Source organism: Eucyclogobius newberryi, unplaced genomic scaffold, assembly GCF_026437365.1.
Source record: "Eucyclogobius newberryi isolate DKJ021-1_F unplaced genomic scaffold, fEucNew1.0.hap1 SCAF_2, whole genome shotgun sequence".
In the NCBI taxonomy this organism is placed as follows: Eukaryota; Metazoa; Chordata; class Actinopteri; order Gobiiformes; family Gobiidae; genus Eucyclogobius; species Eucyclogobius newberryi.
The window spans coordinates 19145170-19160262 of record NW_027315834.1 but is presented as its reverse complement, the minus strand read 5'-3'; the positions used below and the strand labels follow the sequence as shown (position 1 = coordinate 19160262).

Below are 15093 nucleotides of genomic sequence, written 5' to 3'. Positions count from 1 at the left end.
AAATTTAGCCGCGACTTCATTTTCAGTCCTGGACATGCTGTAAAGGCAGTTATGTCGCTAAAGCCTTAAAGACGCCACAGCTTTAGAGTAAACAGCAAAAGAATGCACACATTGTTTTTCTTTTTGGAATACTGTGAAACATTTATTAAATTATATTTGGCAAGTTATCGAAACAACAATATTTTTCTCAAGCAAAGAAGACAGCCATCAAACTGACTGGTAACAAATGTATTATGCTTCCTGTAGAAGGGAACCACAACGACTGTTTTCTTATTTATGAAAAAAATACTAAAACAAGAGAACATTTTAATCTAATCCAATAGCAAGTAGATATAAAAAAGCAAGCCATATTTAAAAATTGTTTATCCATTATTTCAGATTTGACAACCAATTATCTGACAGGAAAGTGTTTACCCACACAAAATACTCTTATGCATGAATAAATAATTTCACAACACTCTTCTAAATGCATGTCTGATGTTAGCCAATGGCCTATTAAATTAACTTGGTATTGCTACTTTTTTGCACCATTCAAAAGACTGTTTTAGAGAGAGATTTTGGTCATATAATATACATGTCATTCTCACGACTGCGTCAAGGCTTCACAGGCTGGATGGAGAGCAGGCTACCGAATTTGAAGTGCTGAATCACAGGGAACTTCTCCAGACACTAAGACACAAACAAAAATAAAATAATCATTAGTTATAAGTTGTTTTTTGGCTTGCAACTAGTTTCACAACAAAAAAATCTACATCATTTGGGGAAGCCTGGTGAAAGTGGTCGCAAATGAGCCAGACAGAGCTTTATATGTACAAAACCGGACAGAGTTTCGGGGTGGGGGGCAAGAGCAGTGGGTGGCTGCAGTGGGGGTTGGGACGCTGAACAGGGGACCACATTGAAATTGAACTCTGATTCTCAGACTGTCTGCACGGTGACCCTATCAGTCATGAGCATCTCGCTAAGACTGGGCTGAAAATGTAGATGCAATACAAACCAATACACTTGGTCTCCAAATAACCAAAGAGTTTTCTGCTCATCATGCCACTGTCATGCTTAAAAAAAAATAATAATAAAATGCCCAGGCTAAAAAACTTCTGAAAATAAAGCTAGAAAACAAAATAACTCCTATTTCAATGCACATTTAGTCATATCGGTTTGACTGGGGATCTTGAACGACTACACCTGTTTTCAATATACTCCAACCCCAACACTGAAAAGCTACATACACTTTACATTATAGTTAGAGCATACCAAAGTCTTCTATAGTGAACTGTTAATAGTTCCCAGTCTTTGGGCCTCAATCATACAGCCAATAACAACACTTATGTATAACATTAAAGCACAATTGAAATGATTGACAACACATACAACTTATTGAAAGAGAATAGATACAATGATTCTTCCTAAAAGTATAATGCAATAATGTGTCTAATTGTGAAATCTACATACAATTTATACAATGTCTAAGGTTTTTTCTTTCATGACAGACTAAAATTACATTGGGAAGTTTGTTTTCAAAAAGGCAAAGACTTCCAGAACATTGTGGCCTTTTGTTTGTGGTCTATTTTTTAAACTATACTCTTTGTGTTCAGGTTAAAATATATGCTTTACAGTAAGATTTAAGTTTATTTTGTGCGTTTGTTTTAGATTTCTTTGGCCCATATGTTTTGTGTGTGTTTATGGAGAGTCATAGTGTGAATTGCGGGAGACAACGGGCAAATGGTTGGGAAACGGAATCAAACCTTTAACAACCAAATACAGTATTTTCAGGATCCTCTGTGCTACAGAAACAAGGCAAAAAATGATTAAAAATGTAGTGTAGCACCAATATACCTTTGAGAATTACCATGACCATCATCAGTCTCAACAAATGGGCAATTTGTGGTCGTGGAACCTTAATGAAACCAAATTATTCCCCTGTATCAGTTAACGATGGGTATAGATAAATAACAGAAACTTATATATATATATATATATATATATATATATATATATATATATATATATATATATATATATATATATATATATATATATATATATATGTGCTGTGGAGCTGTGGACCTGATCAGAAGCTGATCTGTGCAGAAGATGCTGCTGCAGCATGTTCAGACCAGGCCAATTGTTTGGCAAGAAACATGCAATACTTTACTAGAATTTGTTCCATATATTTCTATTTGGATCAGTTGGTTGGATGTATGAAGTTATTAGAGCATAATGGATCTATAAATAAGTGCTTTGTGGATAAACATGAAACTTTTTATCTTTTCTTATGCAGAGTAAAAACATTACCCATTTGTTAAATGTTTAAGACCCTCTTTTCAAAAATGTATCGAGATACGTATCGTAATGAGGGAATTGTATCGGAATATACACGTATCGGGATATATATATATATAAAATCGTGACCTCTGTATCGGGATACTTATTGTTTCGCGAGGGTCTTGGCAATACCCAGCACACGGCTCAAGAAAGTGTTTATTTCGTTTTTTTATGACACAATCAGAACGGCTTGTGCAGTCTGCTCGGTGCAACAGTAATTTTAACATTACATTCAAGTCAGAGCAAGTCCGTTCTCTGAAGAGTCAACGTGAACTGAAGCTTGTAGATGCTAAGCTAACATAAATACAGCATAGACAAACAGACATAAGCACATCTTTAAAGCACAATTAACAGTTTGCACCATGTTTAAACTAGTTCAAGCTAAACGGAGCACAAAGATGTTTATAGATATTTTTTGTCAATTGTTTGTTCTACATAGAACTGAATTCTTAAGACACATGTGTCAAAGAACGGTCGAGGACTGGAGCGCAGAAAAAGAACAGTTCTGCTGCCTTTCTGTATGGCAAGACTCGGCCTGAACCTTGTGTGGGGCCAGCGAAGGGAGAGAGGAATGCAGAGTGCTGATGGTTGCTCCAGGCTCGGAGGAAGGTCGGGACACAGGGAGGGAGGATTTAATGAAGGGAACGGGAGGAGGCAGCGGGGGGAGGGAGAGGCAGACTGCTTGGCCCCACAGCTCTTTGGGAAGACTTGCAGGCAGCACTGGAAAACACAGGATGTGGGTATGCAGGCGGGGAGAACGGGCTTAGACAGCCCCCCAACCCCACCCCCAACCGCCCACACACACAAACCCATTCGCTCCATACCTCGCTTAACCCCTTCCTGTCTCTAAACCAGTCTGTTCAGACGCTTGGCTCCAAATGTGCTTGCGTGCAGCGTTGCAAACACGCCATAACCTGATTTTTCACATTGCTTGTAAACCAGTTAGGGACAGACAAGTCAATGACATATCAAACATACCTTGGTATGTTCAAATGTTTCCTCAGCTAAAATAACAGCCTCATGTTTGACTTAAATGACTTTCAAGCGATGAAGATAAAGCAGTATGGTTATCAAATATACACACATCTCTGGAGCTAAAACTCAAAGTGAAATAAGACAAGTTTGACCTCGAAGAAATGCATAATGCTCATAAAAGATTGTTTTGTTTGTTTTTGTTTTAGATAACTCAGAACCAAATAAAACTTCCAAGCCAGACAAAGTGGAGCAGGGGTGAAGCAGGAGACAGTAAGACAGTAAACAAAAGGTAACACAGTGACAACGAAAGCAATGTAACCTCACTGTAGAAACTAAACTAGAATGGCAGAAAGAGCGTATTTAAAGGGGACATATTGTGTAAAATTAACTTTATGAGCTTTTGACCATGCTATAACTGTGTGCCCTCAGAATTGTATTTCAATTGATTTATGCATCCATCCATCCATCCATCAATCAAATCAAATCTGACTTTGGGTTATAAACGTGGTTCAAGTAGCCATTTTTTTAACAATAAAAGCACGTAAATAAAAACCTGCTGTTTTCTACAGTGACGCAACACTATGAAGGGGCGGGGCTTATCAGTTTGGAACAGGAGAAGTTAATGGACCTGTTTCTATTTCCTCTTTTGTTATTCATCAGGGTGAAGCAAGGGGTTGAGTCAAGAACATTGTACATCACATAGATTAATAAAGTATACGTAGGTGAAAAACAAACACGAGGGATCAGTTTCTTGGTGGCTCCTTAAGTCTATAAGTGTTGATTTTGTGTAATGGGAAAATAAATTGTTTATCATTATAATGGCAAATAAGGTTAGGTTATACTGGAGTCATTTATAAGTGCACAGTGTGAAGCAGTACCTCGGCTTTGTACATTTTGATCAGGCCCTGGTTGACTTTGGACCAGGAGGGAACAGCACTGATGTTCCACAGTTGATTAGAATGCTCGGCAAATGGACCCGTCTTCATCTGTTCAGAAAAAGAAAATCTTTTATAACCAATAATTAAATATTAAGCAAATGTTTTATTTTAATGGAGCAAATGCACATTGACCAATAAAGTGACTTTTTTTCCCCCTTGAAGAAGTAGTGGAGGTTGAGAAGCATTCACCCCGACTACTGAGGTCTGAGCAGCCACCAGACGCGGGAATGTGAAAAATGCAGCTTTGTCTTCAGCTGCTAGTAACTAAGGATGTTTTCAAATGGTATAGTGTTGGGTATCTTTCTTGTCTTCAGATAGTATTATGGGGAATTTATGGTTTAAACTGATCTAAAGTACCTGTAAATTACCTCTCCAATGAGAGCATTTATATCAGAAGTAATTACATAACATTAATCTGCGTACACATTTTTCTGATGGGTTGCATTCACATTCTAGAATATGATGGTGTTATAACCTAAGAAGCAGGGCAGGGGCCTGTGTAATTCTATAGGAGAATGTTGTTGAAAGAAATATCCAAAATAGAAATCCATAAACATTGAACCTTATTTGCTTGGGATTTGTTCATTGTCATATTAATGTCATGGCTTAAAGTTGTTTCAACAATCACACCTTTGGGGTTGAATAATGGCATCACTTACTGAGGCCACAGTGAAAATGTAATTTCACTTTTCTCTATTCATGCTGACAGAGAAGACGTTGAACTTTGTGTCAGTGTTTTTCATGTGGAGAGACCCAGTATTACAGATATCATTAACCATTAACCAGGTCAATAAATCTGTAATCTGACATTTAAACAACAAATTGTATCAAAGAATTCAGATCTGCTCCGGCTCAGTTTTAAACTACAGACGTTATAGTATGTTGTAACATCACATGAAGGTAACCTATGGTCCAATTAAAACACAGAAAATTAAAGATGGTTTGTCACCACTTGAAGTCACTAAATCTTGGTTTACATTTTGACTCTTATTCTTTTGCTGACCTCTTTGTAGACCATTGGTCTCTGACAGTAAAGACAATGGCAATCAAAAAGAAAACCCCACACTGCACTTTGTGAATATATAAAGCAACTTGGCTGTAGAAGTGATTTTACATATGAGCATTATTTGAGAACAAACAGAAAATCAAATGTCATACCGTCTAATTTATTGTGACTCTTATGACAAGACCATTTATCATTACTAGTATTTTTTCATGACACTTTGTGAAAGTGTAAAAACTATATTCAGGACACCCAAACAAATATCACTGAAGTGCACAGACAGCGGAGCAGACTAAATTAATAAATTTATGAATGTATAAAGTGTGTTTTCCCACCATTTTTCCCAGGAGGCTGAGGAACCCAAAGCCAGACCCCGGGGCATCAATCTAACATCCCCCCTCCTTTTTTCATGCACCCCCTCTTCGTGCTCAGACACTTTCCAGGGCCTTGCATGAGAACACATGGGGGAAGGGCCAGAGAAAGGGGGGGTGGAGACTGCCTGTATTCCCTGGAGGAAGGAGTGATTCACAGCAGCATGTGGGGAAGGAAGTGACTCATGTTGAGGACGGAGAGCGCACACAAGAGCGCCGTTATTTGTGAATTTAAAAAAATGAAGACAAACCAAAAGGACGTTTTCTATCACAGCTTAACTGCAAGTTTGGACATTATTAGATCATAATACTCAAACTATAATCACTGTTGAAGTAAAATTTATTTGATGTTTGCTTTGAAGGCAAAAGTGATATGTGCCAATGTTGTACAAGCGGAAACTTTAGGGTTGATATGGCCTAGCAAATGTAAAAAAGTTAACATTAAAACATCACTGTAAAAAATAAACTGAACTGATTTAACAAGAAGGCTGTGCTTTACACACCTTCATCCTTTCTGAGGAGATTTTAATTTGTAAGGACGTCACTGATGACAACTTAACAATGGTTCAAGTAAATACAGTAAATGAACTAATCCGTATTCATAAAAAACCTTTTCTTCTTTGGGTACACAAATAAGACCAACCCAAACGGTGAGGATTTTACAAAGACGACCTTAAAAACAAAGGTTTCTTAAGAACTTTTATTCAACATTTGAACTTTTACTTTTACTATAACTATATATGCCACTAAATTCAGCAGATTCCCTTACAAAATAAATTAAATTGGTATACTAAGAATAGTAAGCTGCCCAGACTCCATTGAAAGCAGAAGCAGCATCCTTTCGTGACCAGAAGAGGGAGGAGAAAGCCTCTGACGAAGAAGGAAAAGGATGTAGATTTTAAACCGCCGCCCTCCTCTCTGTCCCTGCCCTCCTGTTCCTCTACAAACAAAGCACACAGTTCCTGCGCTGGCCCTGTCCCAAAGCAGGATCCCATCTGCCTTCCCTCCATCTTCCTTTTCCTCCTTACTGGACCAAACCTTATACGGCTGTGGCCCAGTTCAATTATTAAACAACTAGGCTACTATCTGTCACTCAAACAAAGGTTCAGGAGAGCTTGCCTATTACTAAGGTTCAGGACATGTTTAAAAATAAAACTTTTTTTTTTGTACATCAACATCAACGCTAAACCAATTTCTCAAAAGGGCGTTTAGGACCAAAGCAGTCACCCTAAAGATAATTCCTTTCTACAAGTCTAATTTGACAAGATAAACTTAATTAGTAAAATAAATTAAAACTAATCTAATATGACAGTTGTGTTTTTATACCTCATTTATGAATTTGATGCACTCCAGAAACATGTAGTCCTGGTGATATTCATTGACCACCTTCTTCTCAATAAAGTGTCGTGGCTCCAGGGTTGGATGATCTAAAAATATCAGATGTATCATCAGTTGCCACAATAGGTATTTTCCCATTTAATTGGATACGTGTTTATTATTACCTATGAACTGGGAGCTCCCCCATATAAAAGGCAGAAACTGAAAATCATCCAGGCCCCAAACTCCTTGACTCCCAGCCGGCTCCATTCTGTAGGTTTTCTGCAGCTTTCTCATAACCTGCAAATACCTCCAAAACACACCATAAAAATGTGTTACTCAATTTATACAAAGTATTTATAAAATTACTTTACAGAAAGTATTTCTAATTAATAACGGCACATGTCAAAAAAATGTAGTTACGGTATAGTCCTCACCTGTCAAAAACCTTAAAAACCATAGCTAGTCGATCCTCTACTTGAAGTGCTCCAACTTTACAAAGGCAGCAAAGAAATTCTGCAAAAGCTGCTTCATGACCTGAATAAAATGTTCATACAAAGGTTTAGTTTGTTTTAATCTATTTACAATACAACATTACAATAAAACATACTTTATGTAATTAGCAATGGAGCCAACAAAACAGCACTGTCAGAGCAGATAGGCAGCATTAAAGCGCCTTCTAGTGGCCAAACTCAAAAGTGCTTACATTGTATAGCAGTAAAACAAAGACATAGGACAAAGAAAGGATGACCTGTTCCATAGTCTATTCTGGTTTGGTTCCCGACAGACTCTTTCAAGTAAACAGCTACTTCTGGGGCTGCAGCCTGTTTGTCAGCAGAAAGCACAGAAGCAACCAGCGCCTCTGCATTCTGAAATAAATACGTTTATAGAACCTAGTTACTAGAGCTGGTACATTTAGCTGATAGCGTAAAAGTTAGTATTCTTCTAATCACCTTGTCTAGTTTGGTATACCAGATCCTGAAGGCTTGATTACCAAATCTTGATGGTTGATCGACAGGAGGAGTTTCATCAATCCATCTATCCAGAGTATCCAACAGTTCAAGCAGCTTTTCCACCGTCTGACATACACCATATGACAATGACAAGCTAATTAGACCACACAACATGATTACCGTGAGGACTGTACGATCAATCAACTAATTGTGACTAGTCGACTATAAAAAATAATAGTAATTGTATTTTGATCAATTGATACAGACTGTAAAACTCATATGAAAAAAATTATAAAGACTGACATTAAATCAAAATGTCAACAATTTCTGATTTTCATCAATACTTTTCAATTTGTAAATATCATCTATATTGAAGCATTCATTCACCATATTTAAACATTTATTCAATAAAAAATTTACAAATCGATTAATTGAAAAAAATAATCACTGACATTGGAATAAGATTAATCTTTTGACATTGCAGAAAAGGGTGTAACCACAGTGTATGTGTGCTGTAAGCAAAGGCGTGACAACAAAATACAATTGATTTTTGTAACGCCCAAAATCACAACAACAGTTGCCTCTGAGGGAGACAGTGAAAAACGGATTGAGCAATGTCCAAAGGACGATGTTCCAGAGTCCCCTGTCCTTAGACCCTCCTACAAAAACTACAAAAAACCTCCTTGGGAAAAAGTAGAAACCTGGAGGAGTGTGTGACCTTTCCCTATGGCGACTATTTTTTTTTTTTTTACACTCGTACTTTGGGCCCTGGTTCTACGGTTAAGAATCACTGTTTTAGTATTTCCGATGGATTGCCATAGTATTGGCTGAATATCATCATCCCAAACATAAAAATATATATACTGAATTACCGTAGTTTCCGGACTATAAGTGACACAATTTTTCAGTTTTTGCCGGGGTGCGACTTATATTTAAACTTATATACTTTTACTCCGGACCGACTTAATGTGATATTATTTGTTATTTTCACAATTGCAACAGCATTTCATACTCCAGTGCGACTTATATATATTTTTTCTTCTCCATTATGTATTTTTTGGCTGGTGCGTTTCTAGTCCGGAAAATACGGTATACTTTTTCATTTATAGATACCTTTGACGTGACCATCATCATTCCTTTGGTGTTTAAAGCTAACTGGAGGCACTGCTCTGTCTGAAGCTCTGTAACTCAAGTTAGACTTTAATCTCAGCTTTGTTTTCCAACCATAAAGAATCGACTTAGTCCGTTTCAAATTACATCGCAATCAAAAGCAAGCAAGCATTAGATAATTGTTTTTTAGTTAAATCACAGTCACCTAAACGGGACCATGAATGCTTGCATTGATCACAGGCTCCTGAAAATGTACTGTGTAAATCCATTTCGTATTTGTCTTCAGTTTTCAGACCATTTATAGACTTTTCTGTTTGTGTTACCATGGTAACGGTGGAACTATCCTCCATAGAGATACATACAGCTCAGCCCAGAGTGAAGTCACTGCAAAATATCAATATTGTCTAGTCCCACCCCTAAATTAAAGCCTAAAATCCAAAAATAAAGTATTTGAATATGCAACTTACCGGTGATATTTTATAATCACATGTGAGTTTTTTCCCCTTCACACCTTCATTCAAGGTTAAAACAAAGCCCATGTAGTCAGCATATGCCTGAAAAAGAATCATAATAATACGTAAACACGCTGGATCAAAGCTATGGCCTGATTTCCATCTATTGTCTGCATTCACACTAATCACTAACTCATAGTCCATCAGAGAACATGGACACTGGAGCCAAAGGGAGTGAGTGCACAAGGACACGACGACAGTGAGTAAAACAGGAATCGATCAAAGAGTTTGTTCTTAATGTTCTGCCTAATAAAATAAGGCTTAAAGTTGGTATGTTAGAACCTGCCAGAGGCACAATGCATATTCAGTCCCCCAGTAATGCTGACCCGCCTCTGACCGTCTTCCACTGGACTGCGTTTGACAACTTTTACCAAAATGACTCCTCTCGGCGACACAAAACAATACCAACGATCAAAATTGTGCTACAACTGTAAATCACCACCTAAGTCATGCCCGCATGATGATTCATGCCATATAAAAGGAGGAGAAAGTTTTTTTTAAAATGTACTTCAGTGAAATGCTTAAAATATACAAGTGAGATCATTTGTGATCCAATGCAACAAACCACATGAAAATTGATTAAGGCGAAGTATGTTTTTTTTAGCAGCCACAGGAGGTCCACGTCGGCGGTCGGTTCAGAAACATTTACATGGCCTCATTCAAAATGCTTGTTGCTTGCTCAAACTGTACTGACATTATACAGGTTGTGAAAACACATGCCCAGAATGTTCAGATATATGACTCTGTTACCTCCTTAATTAATACATTTATAACTTGGAATATCAACATTTAATGAAACCTCTTCAATAACCTTTTGACATATCATAAAATAATATGATGTGGTTAGATGCATGACCCAGTAACACTGACTGGCTCCGTGGTGGTCGTACACACATGTGACAGCAGCAGTACTGACCATTGGCCAGCAGAGGTCAGCAGTCACAGCTTTTTGGCTGAAATGTGAGGACACTTTTGCTTCATTTTGACACTCTTAAAACCTGAATATCTCCCTTGTTTTTTTGGGTTATTGAATTATTAAAAAATGATTACACTCTGGTTACCATGACCTTTCTGATGATGTTTATCAATTGTAAATCTTGTAGTTGGAGTACAGCAGTCTCGAAAAGCAATATGAGGATGGTTAATATTCTTTCAAACACATGTAAACATCCATTCCGCGTTTGCCTGCACAACGCACACTCAAGAGCAGCTCATTCTGTGGTCCAACATTCAAAGAGCAGTTTTTCAGTCTCTGTACTAGTGAACCTACTTGAGAGCGTTTCCACTTGCCCATGTCAGGAACCGAGTTGATTTCATTCTTAGGAACCACAAAGTCGAAGTTTGGGGAGACATCCTGAGGTCTACTGTCAGAGCTGTAGCCTGAAACGTGCGCACATGTGTCAGAACTGTGTTAGGGATGATGCATCTAGTAATTCCTTTAACACATGGAAACAAATGCACATTTTTGTCACAGATAAAGACTATTTTTATTCAAAGGCAGCTCCGATGTGTCAATGAACGTGCATTAGCTTAACTGCTGGTGAAGCACGTAAAATAAGGAGATGTTTGTAGTTTGTTTACTACCTGATGGTTGCGCTGCTTCCGCCATGACGAGTGTAGCTTCTTCATGAGTGAACTGGTTTTAAACACCGCCCCCTGTTGGACGCGGAGTAAACTGCCCCCGTAATGACATAATAAAGCACAGCGCTCTCTAGTGTTGGGAAAAGTACCTGCAATGTAATTAATAAAGCATTTTTAATCTAGTTCCAACACTGGTATTATAAGTAAAAGGTTTAAAAGGCTCAGCTTAATTGCGTCATGATAAATATGATAAAAAAATGATTAATAAACACAAACACGAGCTGCGTAAATGTCTCATGGTCTTTAGTCACACTGAGGTTGTCTCACATTATGATCACACAGGGACAAATTAACCTTTTCTCCCTGGTCCAGACAGCTTGTGTAGGCGTTTCTTTGTGAAGGAAAAATCAAGCTTCTACTCAAAACATTCAGCCAATTGTATCGACACATGAGTCTCGTAAAGTGTTTCATTTGCTCCACTACGCTGTCTTGTGGTATTTTCTTGTATTATCTCTATGGTAACGTCATAATTGTGGCCAGTGACCCAGCTCATGCTCTCCAGCCAGTTAGAGTCTGACTCAAACTGTAAACTGAACAAACTTAAACATCAGTTTGTACTATTAGCAGCTGAACTCGAAAAGTGTTGTAAAAAAATTAAATATAAATGAGTGACAATGAAGGTGCTTTTTGCACACAGCCTAAGGCAGGGGTGTCCACACCTTTTTCCACAGAGGGCCGCATTTTGAAACTCATTCTGAGCAGAGGGCCACAGACAACCTGACAATGAAGTGAATGATTCAACATTTTGTAGACGTGTGAGCGCTACATTGCAGCCCTTGAACCTATTGTGAACACACAAGAGCTGCAGTACACAAAAGTCCTCGTCGATGAGTTTCAGAAACCTGGAGGAGAGGGAGAGCGACTACAGCGGGCTTTGGAAGAAAGAGCGAAAAATACTGAAAACTGGGTGAGTTTTATCACTGCACACCATAACAATCCTATGTGGAATATACATTGTGTCTTCTTTTTCAAATTAAATGTCACTTTTCTTCTGAAAAGACAGTGGTAAACAAGCAATCGCTCATTTACCTGACATGTTTCGGTGGCAAGACTTCCGCTTTTGTCACAAGCCACTGTCTTGTTAGAATAAAAGTTAGATTTAACCGTAACAAACAGCTCGGTCACTTGCTGTGGGCAATATTCAATCTTGCAACTAGTTTTATGTCAAAAAGAAGTATTTTGTTTGTAAATAACTACATTTATAAAATATACTCTATGCTTTGTCATAAAATGGAGCTGCACTTATATTTATGATATAATATTTAATGAACGTTGCTAGAATAGATGGTTTTGTGGTGTAATGGTTAAAGTTTTTCTCTCCAGTTGTCCGAGTGGTGGGTGAAGGTTGCCTACCTTGACTACCGGTTGCCAGTCGTGGTCCATTCTAGTCCTGGCTTGGTATTGCCTCAGATGAGCTTCAATGATAAACATGGACAAATACTGTGAGCATCACACAATCATTCCATAAGAACTTATATTACATTGTTGCGTAACGTAGTGATTCTATTTTCATAGATTTGCTGCCAAACTTTATAGCAGGAGTCTTGGATTTTAAAACAATGATTGACAAGTAAGAAAACTGATCCTATGGATTTGGTTTGCTTTCTGTAGCTTAACAACAGTTAAGAAATTACTTTTAAATAGATACCATGTTAGTTTCTTGTTCTGTACATATCCATAGTCCTAGTCAGTTATTGTACATAATTGTTTTAGCCTTATAGTCTACATTTTATGTCTGTCTATATGTTTACTCTACTTACACGTACTTTATTTCATTCTTGGTATTGTTATGCATTCATGCGCTTTAGACTCACTCGATCAGTGAGACGTTGCCCGTGGAGCACCTGGGAGATAAGCCTCTGTTCATGAATCAGTACTATCAGTGTTGAAGAACTGCGTTCACATACACAAAAAGAAAATTAGAAAGACTTTTTAGTCACTCCCACACAGAAGAATCCCTAAAAGCATGGAAAAGCTGCCTACTGTCCTATAAGCAGGCTCTGTGTAAGGCCCAAACCAGATACTATTCAAATCTAATAGAAGTTAACAAAAGTAACACTAGATTTCTTTTCAGCACTGTGGCCAGGCTGACAAACTGTCACAGCGCAGTAGAGCCCTCAATCCCAGCTACTCTCAGCTCTGATCATTTCCTTATATTTTGAACAATAAAATAAAAACAATCTGAGATAAATTAGATGAAATTACTCCCACTATTAGCCCTGAACAAGCCCAAGCTGTAAAACTAGTGTCTCATATAAATCAATCTGTAACTTTAGAAAGGTTCACAGCTGTTGATCAAGTAGAGATAACTTCAGCCATTATATCTTTGATAATAAATAATAAGATTGTAATAAATACTTCACTAGGAAGTGGCTATGTTCCACAGTCCTTCAAACATGCAGTCATTAGACGGCTTTTGAAAAAGCCTAACCAAGATCCTGACCTATTGGTAAACTACAGACCTATTTCAAATCTTCCCTTTGTCTCTAAAATCCTTGAAAATGTTATAGTTAAACCATCATCCATCAACCACCAGCCATCTACGGGAAAATAACTAATTTGAAGTTTTCCAGTCAGGGTTCAGAGCCCACCAGAGCACTGAAACTGCTCTAGTTAAAGTCACAAAATATTTGTTATAAGCTGCAGACGATGGACTGGTCTCAATCCTGGTCCTGTTGGACCTCAGCGCAGCGTTTGACAACATAGACCACAACATTCTACTGCAGAGGTTAGAATGTGATGTAGCAGTGGCGGCTCGCCCATAGGGGGCGCCGCCCCCCCTGACTTGACTGCCTGTTTTTATTAGGCCCGAGCGCCACAAGCTGGCGAGAGGCCTATTAATCTCGTAAGGCCGTGCGAAGCACGGCTGCGAAAGTGAGCACGTAGTGCGCATGAAATCGAGTGCGAAGCGCTCGCCCACTTCCAAACACTCACTAATGCACTCCTCCACTCATGCACGCCCCGTGCATACTAATTAGTAGTAGGAAAATGGAACATGCAAAAGTGCGCACTAAACGAGCACTTTCGCGGTCGTCATCCCCATATAAAGCACTCATTTGCGCTAAGTAGCTCACGAATACGTTCCCCATCTCTTGCATGTTCCGTGCATATAAGCATGTAATGCAAAAATTGAACATTATTACTGTATAGAGGGCCAAAAACATAAAGTGGGCGGAGCCCACTCAAAATTAACGAAAGTACCCGTCAGTGACCAGGGACCCACACCATGAGGTAGGAAAGCGCGAAATGTATAGTTTATGATATTTGAAAAATTGGAAACGTTGTTTTCGCATTGGAATATTCTTCTTTCTTCTTTCTTCTTTCTTCTTTCTTCTTTCTTCTTTCTTCTTTCTTCTTTCTTTTTTCTTTCTTTCTTTCTTCTCGGGACCAACCCCCCTATTTTTCACCCAGTGAACATTGACGAAAAGTCACAAAAATTTGCACACCTCTAAAAATCGTGCCTCTCTACATTCTGGCTAGTTCCCTTTTCTAAAATAAAAAAAAAATTGGCGCGTCAGCGCCCCCAAATGTACCAAAAATGCATTGAGAGATAGGAAATGACCCAAAAAAAATCTGATCGTAGAATCATGAAATTTGGCGCAGAGGTAGATGGTGACAAGAGAAGTAAAAAGTATTAATACGGCAACGCCGTCCGCCCAACCAAATGTCGGCCATATTGCTTAAAAAATGGCTAAGCATGACTCGGGAGTTTTTCCAAACGTCGTACTTTTACGAACTCCTCCCAGGGCGTTGGCTCTAAAAAGCTGAAATTTGGTGAAAATGCTACTGAGGAGTGGGACATCAAAAGTTATCCAAATTACATTGATCCCTGTCACGGTCTCTGAGCGGCGAAGCCGCAAACTTTAGCTAGAATTTCAGAAATCTCCCAAATTTAACATTTCTGCCGTTTGCGCAGATAAAGTCCGAATTGCGTCAAATTAGAATCAGTTG

General features: G+C 38.3%; 1 protein-coding gene and 1 long non-coding RNA gene across 2 annotated transcripts; one reads left to right on the top strand and one right to left on the bottom strand.

The window, feature by feature from the left end:
- Positions 1–347: 347 nt before the first annotated feature.
- LOC140367555 (serine/threonine-protein phosphatase 2A activator-like) lies at positions 348–11164 on the bottom strand. The gene is made up of 10 exons (XM_072454076.1): positions 11086–11164; positions 10772–10881; positions 9457–9543; positions 7880–8005; positions 7678–7795; positions 7364–7463; positions 7112–7236; positions 6936–7036; positions 4176–4283; positions 348–669 (listed from the first exon to the last, which is right to left on the bottom strand). Exons 1-10 carry the CDS (start codon positions 11108–11110, stop codon positions 595–597), a joined length of 975 nt encoding a protein of 324 aa, XP_072310177.1. The 5' UTR covers positions 11111–11164; the 3' UTR covers positions 348–594.
- A 734-nt stretch (positions 11165–11898) lies between these two features.
- LOC140367560 (uncharacterized) lies at positions 11899–12671 on the top strand. The gene is made up of 3 exons (XR_011928127.1): positions 11899–12049; positions 12466–12584; positions 12658–12671. It is a non-coding gene; the product is annotated as an uncharacterized lncRNA (long non-coding RNA).
- The last annotated feature ends 2422 nt before the right edge of the window (positions 12672–15093 follow it).